The sequence below is a fragment of the Trachemys scripta genome, chromosome 8, assembly GCF_013100865.1.
Source record: "Trachemys scripta elegans isolate TJP31775 chromosome 8, CAS_Tse_1.0, whole genome shotgun sequence".
In the NCBI taxonomy this organism is placed as follows: Eukaryota; Metazoa; Chordata; order Testudines; family Emydidae; genus Trachemys; species Trachemys scripta.
The window spans coordinates 84709687-84723315 of record NC_048305.1 but is presented as its reverse complement, the minus strand read 5'-3'; the positions used below and the strand labels follow the sequence as shown (position 1 = coordinate 84723315).

Below are 13629 nucleotides of genomic sequence, written 5' to 3'. Positions count from 1 at the left end.
CCCTGCAATTGATTGTCTGAAGCCCTGAAGCATTAGATTTTTAGGAACATAAAACATGAATACAAAGGAACCGCCAAGTGGGGCCCTGCTCCCACCCGCAATCATCCCTATCATAAAATCCCACTAATATTTGTCAAGCTGTCTCTTAAAACTAATTGAGTGATCAGTTTATGTTCCATTTTATAATCCTATTTATTGGCCAAGAAGATTCTGCACCTTTAAATTAAGCAATTTGTTTCTTTATATTTATTATCTTGGAGTATTAAATGCCAAATAGCTTCAAAACTGACAAATGCCAGGATATAAGGGGACTGTAATGCAGTGTGACTTTAAAATCTGGATGTTTATTAGGCTTTTAAATTGTGGAGGGGACAAGGAATAATAACAGAGTCCACACAGCTGCTGTTTTTTGGACTTGGGGGGAGGGTGGGGTAAGCAAAACTGTTCCCTTCCTTAGTAAAAACAACCTGCCTTATGGTGGTTTTTCCACTTTGTAAATGACTGCAGTGTAGGTCACTTCCAGATTATTACTAATGAAGCATTTACCTGTATTTCCACTACATATGCTTTTCAGCGTACCTGGCTTTGCCTGTACCACAACATAGAAATGGAGGGCTGTTGAGATGTAAAGGTTCTAGAATTTGGTACCTTATCTTTACAGGTCACCCATATGTCCCCTCAGATTTTGTAATAACGACTTGATTTTTAAAAAACATTTTTCTTTCCCTAGAACAACAACATCTGTATGATGCAGCTCCCCCCAAAATTAAGGTGGTATAAGAAAGCTCAATTTTCACTTCCTCTTCCACATTAGAATCAGCAAAAGTTAGTATTCTCCGTACAAACCCCCCTATTCTGTAAATATATGCAGATACCTGGATTCTGATACTCAAGACAGACTTAGTACTACAGAGTCTATTGACTGAAGGAAATACCTATGGGGGATTTGTTATTTTACTAGAATACGGAAACCACTCTGATGTGATTTTGAACAGTGGAACTTTTAATTAGAGAATATAATTAACGTTATTTTCCAACAGGTTCCTTTTGCTTGCATTTCTGTACATTAATATATACTAGTCACGTTGTTTCTCCATATGCCATACATTTGTTTCAGGAACTGACAGAAAGAACACCTATCTATGCATTATAGCTGATGTTACAGACTTTGCCTTACTTACCAGATGAACAACTAGAGCATTCATCATCCAGTCCCTGTAATCTGATTAGACTTTCAGATGGATGGGAAGATTGCCATATATCAATGAACTGGGCCATAGCTTTTTCTCTTCATTCTCATCAGTCATGTTCAAGAATAGATGATATCATGATTTCAGCAATTACAAATACTTATTCAACTACATCTCTTTCTTGATGTTTTATTTATTTATTTTCATTTGTGTATATTTGGTAGGCTCTCTGGGCAGCATTAAGTATCCTTTGTCACACAAGCTTGTTATGCCTTGCACTGACCTGAAGTCTGCTGTACTCAGACTCCTTTGTATTCTTCTTTTGTACACTACTTATGAAAAAAAAATTATCTCCCGGTTTCATGGCTGTCATCATAGATAAACTACCTGCATTGAGACAGACCATCAGTGTCACTTCGTAAATCAGCCTATAGGGAGCAATGAGAGTGGATGACTTTGCCTTCAAACAAAAGCATAGACAACCATGCAATTTCCTTGATATATTTGTTTTCTACTAGCTAACGAGGAAAGAATCTTGGATCTCTACACTGTATTCTCTTTCTCTTCCTATTTTAAGTCAGGATGCTACCAAACTTGCATTTATTATTACAGGCCACCTAAACCCACTTATTTAGAAGTCAATTTCTTTGAAGTGGCATATAACTTTATGAAAACATTTCTTTGGAATAGGATTATCTGAGAACATATTTAAAAACCCTCACCAAGTGTCTGGTGACTAGCAGCACAAATGCTTTCCCTAGAAAAATTACTTATGACATGCAGACAGAAGCTCAAAATATCATTCACCAATAGATCAAAAATCTGATATGCTCACTTTTGATATATAATCCCGGACCACAATCAAATCAGCGAACAGAATACACAGTATATGGCATAAATTTTCCAGCAGATACATTATAATGCCAGTTACTATTTATCCAGTACTACCAAAAAGAAAATAGTAAAGACGATGTCTATTACTAGCCTGTTTCTCTCCTAACTATTGATGTCAACAGCAAAGTCCAAATATCTGCAAACCAAATTGAAAAAAAGCTCTGAGGAGTTTAAAGACCTGCTCTTGTGTAATGCCAACAGATCCCGGTCGTTATCCGGGATCAAACCAGGGACTTCTGGAGCTTAACACATGGGCCTCTCTCTACTGCATGAGCTAAAAGACACATCTCTGATGGCCAAGGGTGTATCAGGCTCATCAATCACTAGCTGGCCTAGCTGCCACTAGAGGGGGACAGAGTGTCACACCAAGCAGGCATGGGTTACACTTGCTCCTACCAAAGTCAATGGCACGAGTCCCTCTAAGTCCATTGGGAGCAGAAATGGGCAGTAACAGCTAGATTATGCCACTACAAAGGTTGGCAGCATCAGCCCTTAAATGAAGAATTTCCTTGGCTAGTATTTCTGTGTTGAACTTTGTACAACATTATATTATATATAACTTTGTTTGAAGAGGAGGCGGCGGCAGTGGAAATATGACATCACTGAATTCATTAACTAAACAGAGGAATCACAGAATAGGTACTATAAAAGCTCCAAAACTTTCTTCAGTGACAGAGGGAGAAGCCATGCAAATGGAGCACTGTTCAGCACCTAAGCAGCCACTGCTTGCATCACAGGTCCAGATTATTTCCTCACACCCCCCCCCGACCTGCATTTTATTTTCAAAAGAACTTTTCCAGATAATATTGTTTTTTCCCAGGTGCAGCATTAAGGATACAGTTTAAACACGTTGGTTTAACTAATCCATTTGGTGCTGGATTAAAAAAAAAATCAACACAAAAGACAATTCTGAGTCTCAGACAGTTTTGTCTTTATGTGTCTCCTTAAGGGAGAGAATTAAGATTGACAGTCAACTCTGACATTTTTCTCCTTCTTTACCTTCTAAGGCCCCATATAATCCTTCCAGTCCTCCCTATAATGAAGTCCATCTCTCACTCCCCTCACCTTTTGCTTATAGGACCCTATATCTCTTAGTCTAGGTTTCTGCTTTCTGGTGAAACACTCAGAAGAATGCATATGTGATACAGTGTCTCGGCTCAATGTGGCCAGGGTAGGGATACCCTCTGAATTGCCTAGTTTTTCTGGTTAGCATCCCAAACAACATGTTATGTATTTAAAAGTGATTAAATTATGTGTACGGAAACATGTTTTCCAGAATGAGACACAAAAACATTGAAGCTGAAGGACACATTGCTATTTCATCTTCTATGCTCTTTGTAGCTTTCTTCACTTTTGAAATTAGTACTTTTATTTCTCCCTCTAATGTTGTCAAAGGAAAACCTGATCAGAAGGAGAATTTTTAATATGTTAACTTTTTGGCTATGTCAGTAATTGAAAATGTCTACATAATCAGAATATATTCCACCACTTGCTACCATGCTTCCTGTTTCCTACTCTGCAAATCTTCCATGTGGTATTAATTATATGGCAGTTTTTCCTCAATTGAAAGATGATGAGGAAATTAGCCCAAGAGTAGGATGTCCTGCTTTTGAAAGCTTGTTATGATTGTTGGACCACACTAGTAGAAGATATGCAAGAACTGAAAACCACAACCAAAACACCCACAAAAGCCAACAATGTATTTTAGAGAGACAAGGTGGATGAGGTAATATCTTTTATTGGACCAACATCTGCTAGTGGAAGAGACAAGCTTTCGAGCTACACAGAGCTCAAATCAAGACCCCAAGGAAAATACTTATGAATTTACAAATGATAAGCATCATTACTGAATTATAATAATTGCGATGTCTTAAACTATTCTGCTCAGAAGATGCATATTTTTGCTTAAAGTACAAATCTGAAATGTATTTTTAACAATGGCATTGTGGGGTCTTATAGTTCTTTTCTCTGAGTGGCTTCCGGATCAAATGTGCTCAGTTTACAAGTAAAAATACGTTTTTCCTCACTGCCATCCCTGAAAACTAAAACTTAGGCCTAGTCTACAATTAAAATTAGGTATACATCACTACACCCCTGAGCACCATAGCTATGCCAACTTAACACCCAGTGTAGAGGCAGCTAGGTCGACGGAACAGTGCTTCCACCACCTGGGGAAGTGGATTACCTACAGCAACTGGGAAAAAAACCTTCTGTCACTGTAGGAAACAACTATGTTATAGTGCTACAGCGCCATAGTTGTGCTGGGCCTGTAGGATAGACAAGCGCTTGGGAGCATCAAGCTAGCTACTTTCCTTTTCATGCATCATCATGTGTGATAAGGGTTGCATAAATCAGATTTTGTCCTCAGCCACATCTGTGCAACCTAATTCAATGGGAATTGCACAGGTGTGGCTGATTAAAATTTAGCATGCAGTTCTGTTGACAACAAACAAAAAGGAACAGCATCCATCTCTTTCTCTCAATTATATTTTTTTCCTCATGGATAAAAAGAGCAAAAAGCAATTAAGAAGTATTTAGTCACATAATCTTTGACCCTGCAGTAAGTTCCAATTGGGCACACCGATGCACCCTTATGGAGCCCCAGCAAAGTCAATGGAGCACTGTGCAGGCATACAGGTGCCCTCACACATTGCTTATTGCAGGGTCAGGGCCAAAATTAAGCAGGTGTGATTCTGAACGTAGATCTCTTGAGTAAAAAGGTGCTATTTTTATACAGTAATTATTCAAAGTAGAACTTCACTTTAGTGCTCCGCCTTTGGACAAATTTATTGTCTATGGAATAAATATATTTTAAATAAAAGTATATGCTTTGACTATGGATATTTTGCATCCACCAAAGGAGGTTGGGAGAGAATTTAGCAGCACATACAAGCAATCAACCCTTTTAGAGATCCTGTTTGGGCTCTGAAATTCTCTTTCATAAGGTGAGAACTGGATTGCGCACATAGTAGAGACTTTTGTTCTTACTGTGATTAGCAATTCTATTTTCAATAGGTAGAAACATCCAACAGATTTAGAGATCAAATGTCAAAAATATTTAATCATAAGGGTTTTGCTATTGTTTAAAACTGAATAGGGTCAGTTGAGCACCCTTATGTTCTATTCAAGTATCTGGTAGTTATCAAAGAATTGCAATTTAAAAATGTGTAATAATTCACTGAAGTACAAAACTACATCTCTGTTTCTTTCAAAAATATTTTCCCCATTGAAATTACCTTCCTTCCCACAGCTCAGGGCATTACAAGTCCCATAACATAAGGGAGAAACTGAATTAAGTGCAAGTGTTCAAATAATTGATTTTCTTTGGTTTGCAATAAGAGGATTTCACTGTACAACTTAGATTTTCAGAGTGCAAAGACACATCTGGTGTCCCCAGAATGAGAGAATGCAGCTATGTTTTGAGTTCTGGGAAACCTTTAGAATGTTTCAAAAAGATCTTGCAATTTTCCACGGCAAACTGGGTTACTCAAGGGATTGCTAATACTGGGATACAGAGCCTTTCATCAGTTCAAACGTGACACGGCTAAGGTTGATAGCAATTAGACTATCTGACAGCACTTCACTGATTTATGTGCCATAAGTATTTATTTTTGATTTATAAAATGTGCCCCCTACAATGTCTCAAGTAGTATGTACAAAGTCTAACAAAATATACTGTTTTTTACTACGAAACAACATAAAAAGGACATCCCTCCAAGATATAAAAGTCCACCATTCTGCCTTAGAAAAAGGCCTGAGTGAAGGGATTCATTTTAAAGATCACTCGACCACTGCTAGATTATTAAATTCCAAAGTCAAGGACTCTCCATGGACACTGCACTGCCACCACTATACAGACTGTTAAATTTAAGGCTGAAGACCACACTTGCCTCAGTTGTCATGGTATACAGGGAAAGAGGCAATCTCTGAGATAGTCAGGATCCAAATACATAGCTCTCTAAATCCAAATCAATTTGAATTGCACCCAAAGGTCAATAGGAAGCTAGTGCAACTCCTGAAGAACTGAGGTGATATGTTCCCTGTGAATGATTCTGTCTAAAAAGATGGACAGGCATAATATGCCCCAGAGGTAGCTTCTGAGCAGTGTTCAGCATCAGTCCCATGTAAAGTGCACTGCAGTAACCAATCCAGAAGTCAAAGGCATGGGAAAGTTGGGTAGGATCCACTTGTGAAAGAAAGAATCATGAAGGTAGTATTGTCTAGTGGCCTGAGAATGGAGCTAGGAGCCAAGAACTCAAGTTTTAATTCCGGCTTTGCCACTGGCTCACTGTGCAGTCTTGAACAAATCATTTAACTTCAATGTGCCTTAGGTTTCCTATCTATAAAAAGGGGATAATAATGAATTTGTCTACTTTCACAGCGATGTTGTGAAGCTTAGGCTATGTCTACACTTGGAGTGTGATTTCTGCTAGCTCTCATCGTGCTAGTGTGTCACAAATAGCGTAGCTGCGATAGCCTGGTCAGTGATGAATGGCAACATAGGCCAGCCACCCTGAGTACAAAACTATTTGGGACAGCTAGCCTGCCTCACTGCTTACCCCTATCCATGCCACCTCAGCTACACTTCTATTTTAAACACGCTAGCTCAAAGGGAGCTGGTGTGAGTACATCTGTTTGAGCTAGGAATTGCACCCTCAGCTCCAAGTGTAGATGCAGCCTTAGTTCGTGTTTGTAAAGCCCTATGTAAAAATAATGCCCTATGTAAGTGATTAAAAATTATTAAAGGATCACAAACACCTCATCAGCCACATTCGCCAACCCCATCTTGAATTCCAGGAGCAGCTGGGCTTAAGAGTATCTCCACACAGGGAATATTTTAGATAAACCTTCACATCCAACCTTCCAGCACTAGGGCCTTGTCTCAGCTAGGCTGTAAAAGATCATAGGTATAGATCATGTTAGCTTGCTTAATCTAACTAACACCTTCTAAAAGTCTAGTGTAGACAAGGAAGGAGTATTCTTTAACTCATGCTAAACTGGTGAAGTTAAAACCTAAGGAGGGAGGGGGGATGCCTAAGGCTTTGACTTGACCAGTTTAGCATGAGGAAGTGCAACTTCCTTGTCTTGACTAGAGTGTTAGTCAAATCTTTAAATCCTAGTCAAGACAGGATTAGAAGAAAAGTGGTCATGGTTCTGTGAGGCCTTAGAGGGAGAAACTAAAAGGAATAGGGCCGTGAAATCCTAGGCATGCTGAAGACACCCAGGTGGCTATGTAGGATTTGATTTATTGGCACTGGTTCTTCAAGTTTTTAGATGCCTTCCTCCAGCATGCCCTGTTCCTCTCTGCTCCCAGGATCTCATTTGTTAGATTTATTCTTTCTCCAGAATTTCCTATTCTTTCCCCATTTTCAGGACTATTTCTCTGGGTTTCCAAGGCACAAATTCTATCTCTGTCTGTTGATACCTATTATGATGAATGGCCATCAGAGATTCTTCCTTTGGATTCTTTTTTGCCTCTAAATCCACTAACAGGTACTGAAAGGAAATTCCACAAACAACAAATACAAAACAGTTTGTATAGTGCGAGTCCTATACAAGTTGTCATGAAGGACCATGAGGGCTAATAAACAGGGTGGCACTGGTTTTCTAAAATTAGAGGCTAGCTAAGGGCTTTAGCAGCTTTTTGCATAAATCCTTGGGTGTCACACTGTATTCTGAACCAATGTACATGATAAGTATTGGAAGAACAACTAAACTTCCACCGATGCCAGCTTTCTGCAGCCCAGCCCCACCAGCAGTTAGACTAGGCTGTAAAAGGGTTCGCACCTTTGCAGCCGCAGCCAGGCTTCTCTCACACCGAGTGTAATAAATTACGGTACTAGCACAAGGTATAGAAATAAGAAGATTAATTCTTTTTAACAAGATGGCCTATTGCTGTTTGCATCACTAATACGAAATCATTTGTTTCATAATCTCTCTAAGAGATCTCACGCTCCTGGATCCCCAAACAAAACAAGACAAGCAGACATTGACTGTAGAGCTGGAGCATGCTGTTCAGCAGAGTTTCAGACTTGAGAGGACAAGCCCATCAGAGCTCATGAACTCACATTCATCAGTGGACGCCTATTTGCCCCTTAGGCTCGTTTTGCATCACAAGGCACATTAGTCTGGACATGAAAAATGACCCCATAATGTGGAAAATTGTGCCAAGAAGCCAGTTTATGATTAAAATTGCTCCAAGCCTCATAGACAAGAAAGGAGCTCAAGATGTATATAAACACTCAGAACAGATCAGTTCATAACCTGGTTTTTATTTTGGTCGTGTATAAGTACAGCCGAAAGCTTGTTTGGTTTAACAGAAACTTAGAATGATTTGCGGTGAATCGGGAGTGGGGGATGGATTTAACCCTAAGTCTACGCTGAGTGTTTCGTTTTCTCTTGGAAACATACCTGGCTTCAGCTGAGGAGAAAAGTCAGCTTAATGTACCCAAATGTACATTTTTCCCTTTATTTCCATGTTCAATTAACATGAAGAACACTGAAGGTAATCAGCTGGCAACATATTCAAATCAATAAAAGAAAAACATGAATCATCTTCAAGCAGGCATTCATAATTTATTAAGTAGGAACAATAAATAAAAAATTATCTAGTTGAATGGTGCAGTGATAAATCTCAGAAACAGGGGAAAACAGTGTAAAATGATGGATTGGGACAGAGAGCTCATGAAACAGATGAGAGACTAGGATGTAGGAAAACAGAAGTCAAACTTTGGACAAAGGATTTTATAAGTGAGAGAAGGAAAAAAGTCAAACTCAAGAAGCTATTGTACAATTGTAAAGGGACTTCTACCTCCATGCGATTTTGTAAACTTATGTTAATCAAGATAGTACAGATATCAGATAGCAATACACAAAGGAAACTTTTTCTTCCTCAGCTTAGTACAGGTAAGTTTTCAAAAGTATTTCATTTTTCCAGTAACTCACTGAAGTTCTGAAAGAACGGCACACATATTAAAAAGATTAGTTTAAGCCACAGTTCAGAAGTAGCTCGACAATTTTGACTTACAAATTAAATTAATTTTGTTACAGTGTCCCCCTAAAAATCAGGTGATAAGAACTATTCATGTGATCTGTAGTTTCACAGTCTCCACATAGATACTTTGGATGGCAGAAAAAATGTCAAATAGAGTGCTATGTATTACTAATATTGTTTTCTGAGGTTCTACCTTGGAAATGTCAGTCTTTTAAAACAACTCAACTGCTTTTTGACTGCAGTCTGTGAAAAATGGACAAGTTGGCAATGGAATGAATCATAGCTAAGGGCTTGATTCAAAGCCCATGGAAGGAAATTGAAAGATTCCCTTTGACTTTAATGGTTTAGGATTGGACTGCATATTATATAATAGCATTCATCTAAATGATTCATCCTGTCCAGAAGTGTCTGACTGCCTTCTCCCTTTCCAACAGTTTGATGCGGACAGGGACGAAGAGGAAGTTTTCTATGACATAAGCATGGCAGTCGACAATAAGCTATTTCCTCCCAAAGAGGCAGTGGCAGGTGAGTTACTGTACAAGCATAAGAAACTGTTCACTTTCAACATCAAATGTAGCAGTGATGTCTGTTTTTCATACCCATCAAATATTGACGAAAACACTGAAACAAACCCTTGACTTCTTCCCCACCCCCTCGAAATTGCTAATGCTCTCAGCGAGAGAAGGTGGCTGAGGTGATATCTTTTATAGGACCAACTTCTGTTGGTGAAAGAGACAAGCTTTCAAGCCACACAGAGCTCTTCTTCAGGTCTGGGAAGAAATTGTATGTTTCACCATTTGAATGGGCAAATATTTGGAGAATTGACATAATAGGAATCAGCATGGCTTGGATATCTCAGTGGGGGACCACAGAAAGGCACAAATTGGGTGTGTCATCCACAGAACAGGTTGCATTCAGTGGCTCTACAGATTGCATAGACCCACATAGCCAAAAACCCATTGCAAGAGGAGCAGCAGGCAGCATCTGCTACTCCTCCAATACCACATTAGCTGTCAATGAACTCCGCGACACATATTGGAGGATTTTTCCCCCTCAGCCCTTCTGTGTTAGAGTGAATTTTCATGTGAACAGGAACCTTGTACCTGCCTTTGTCCTTCTTCAAGATAGGGTTCAAAAGTGAGGTAATCCAGTCTCCAGGCTAAGAGCTATCACTTCAGTAATTAGCCTTTTCTCATATCAAACTTGGGCATCAGACCAAAGAGGATACAGTCAGTTGGGTACCTCTCTTTTTCAGAAAGCCTGTGAGGATTAATAAAATAGCAGGCAATTAAAGGCTCTTTGCTTGTTTCAATAATGTTTGTAAAAGTATTTAGCCCCAGTTCATTTTGTCTTTAAACTGTTAGCATAATTGCAGATGTAATTTGGTTCATAGTGGCTAACAAACACAGACATTATTTTCTGAACACATTCATGGCTTCACATCATCATATTTGATATGCCAAACCTTGAACTACTCTGACAAGATCCATGTGCAATCACCTATACGACAAATATTTGGAGAAAGAAAGCTATTCAGTGTGCTCGTAGATGATAACGGTATTCTTTTTCATTGTGGCTTCCTGAGATATATTAAGACTGTTGCCAAAAGCAATAATCTGTCATGAAATTCCACCACTAAAGATTGCAATAAATTTTGTATGAGAAACATTTTACTGAAAGCAAAATGGAACTGTTATTCTAATACCAATCAATTATCTTTTTTTTTAATTATCTTTCCCTGGAAGATGGTTTTCTAAGTATTTCTCTGACTTGGAATGCTGAAATGTAAGACTTATTAAATGAGTTAGACCATTCTTCAGAGAGTTTAATAAATTAAAAGGACAATTTGACTGTATTAAACCTAATTTTTTTAACTATACAGACAAACCTAGGTTTCACAGAATTTTTAAAAAATTATTTTTATGACAATGTCAAATGTAGAAAGCGCAAATGCAGTTGTTCTTAAAAAGATATATTGTGTAAGGATATTTGAGCCTTATGGACTGCAAATAAAAAAAATATTTAAGTTTGTGTGGGACTATATTAACTCTACGTTACTGAAATACAAATGGTCCAAACAGCTGCTTAATTAACTTGCATCAATGTGATTCTGCTCCCTTTTAATGGCAAATTAACAGCAGCTAAATTTAGACAGATCAGCATAATTTGACTCAATGATATAAATGAACATAATAAATTAACACTGGGGTACATTTCTGTGCTAGGATCCAAACATCTGTTATATGTATCCGCCCATGAGTTATACCTTGATAATAGTTTTTCACTAACAGTTCTGTGCAATTCAGCTTCATAATGACAAAAGAGGTGTCAAAATTTGAACCAAATCTTTACTAAGAATGAACTCTCAATTTACAAGATAGCATAAATGCTGCCCTTTGTGTTGAAGATGCAAAGTTTAGCACAAAAGCAAATAAAATTGTTTGAAGTATTTTCTTCCTTCAATAACTTCTTCCTCTTTGTGGAGCTGATTATTTAGCTAAGGGAGCTCCAATAAAGAAGTAAACTGAAATTTTTAAAAAATGTACTCAACTGTAATAAAATCCTTTCCATTTGTCCCCTTTGGAAAACAGTATACATGAAAATTAACTGATTTTTCCCCAGCCCCATATACACATACATGTCAAAACTGAAAGAGGTATTTCAGGTTATAAATGCACCTTTTCAGATCAGGTCTTGGTTTTTGCATTCTGTGACTCCATTCCAGCATAACATTTAAGCATTTGTGTAACTTTAAGCACATGAGTAGCCCATTGAAGTCAATAGGATAACTGAGATATCTATGGGTAGCTCTGATGTAAATTGTCATGTGCTTAATGTTAAGCAAGCATTTAAATGCTGTAATGGAATGGGACAATGGAACGCAAAATGATCCACACCAGCTAAGGATGTACCCCTTGGTGTTAACCATGTGCTAAAGTGCTTTGCAGCCTATATCTGTGTACAAGCTTAACATTAAGAAGAAAGATGCAAAAAAAAAACAAAAAAAAAACCCAATATTATTTAAACCTTTGTTTATGATTGCAGGGTATTACCAGACCACTGCTATAGACTAGACTAGCCATGAACATGCACTGATATTTTAAAGAAAACATTTGACAACTCTTTCTTCATCCACTTATTTGCCTGGTCCTGAGTTCAGAATTCTTTGTTTCCCCATTAATACTGATGACAGCAACACCAGTTTAGCATAAGCCTCCTGAAACTTGGTACAGAAAGTTTTAAGCAAACTTGGGTTGAGACTTAGAACATCCACCATCCCTCTGACTTCCCCCACATCTTTCAAGGTCTTCTAGTGTGTCAGTGGCAGTTCCCATCCCCATCTTCATCACTTCCATTATTTATACAGGTTGATCAACTAGCCCTCTCCGACTCCCATTTTCCTTAGTGGATGTCCAGCAAGCCTGCTGTCTTCCCCTACCATCCCTGTAGTAGCAGGCTTTAGTGTGGGTCCAACAAGTTAGGTGTGCTCCCCCTAACAGTACAGTTAGACTGGCAAACTACCTACCCCATTCTCCACTCCTATCAATACTGCAGCAATGGTGTCCAAAAGCTCCACTATGTCCCTACTGCTTTTCCTTATTCTTGCAATAGCCTCTTACTACAGTGTACTGCAGGGCATCTCTTTTAGGTTTTTTTATTTCACTCACCAAAAGCATAGCTCTCTGTAGAATATTCAGAGAGTGACAGATGGTTTTCCTTTCGCTAAGTTCTCAGTGAAAACAAGAAAGAAAAAAAATATCTCCATTATCGTACCCTTTCTTGAACCTTGCAGAAGAGTTGGGACTTCTGCAGAGAAAACAAGCCTCACAGTTCAAGGAAAAACTGCCTTAGACAATTTTCCATGTTAAAAATACAGAACTATTATGGCTTTTCTAGTTTAAAATATATTGTGTGTGACCATTAACTTTCAGCCCAATCTTTACATTAAAAGTTTGTGGTAGTCTATTTCCCTAAAAAGGACGTAGCTTCTAAATTCAATATTTAATGTTAATGTTCCTAGTTAGGGAGGAGACATACTGCTCCCAGTAGATAAGGAATATTAGCGATAGTTAATCAAATATTGTAAAAAAGTGCCTTTAAAAATATTTGGCAGTTCAAGGTAGGTCATTCTCAATCAAGTTTCAGGCTTAGTTGTCTACCTTGATGCAATATTAAGATTGAGACTTCAGTTGCATAAAATACAAGAAACTTAATTAAGCTTCTCAAAGTAATCTTAATTCTGTCCTCTTGCACCTATCTATAAAAACAGGTATTTTCATTAGAACACCTCACAAAACACCTATACCAATGTACAGAATGCAGCACAGGTGCATCTCCGGTTATAAAGATGGGAAAAGTGTAATCCCTTTCCATTATATTAATATAACAAATTGTTAACGTATACAAGAATATTTTTTTTAAAAACCCACACAAACAGATGGTGGGCCAATCCATCCCTGGTGTAAATCCCATAAAGTCAATAAGCTGCATCAAGGATGAATTTGGCCAATTATAATATAGATTGCACATTAAACAGCATTGGAGTCATCT

At 38.1% G+C, this 13629-nt stretch overlaps 1 protein-coding gene across 2 annotated transcripts in view; it reads left to right on the top strand.

Annotated features, from left to right (window-relative positions):
* The window catches only part of AK5 (adenylate kinase 5), a 217196-nt gene that overhangs the window by 73248 nt on the left and 130319 nt on the right, over positions 1-13629 (top strand). For both annotated transcript variants that reach the window (XM_034778645.1, XM_034778646.1), the window contains exon 7: positions 9513-9603. In XM_034778645.1, the coding sequence (XP_034634536.1) occupies positions 9513-9603 (91 nt within the window). The remainder of the gene's footprint in view (positions 1-9512; positions 9604-13629) is intronic.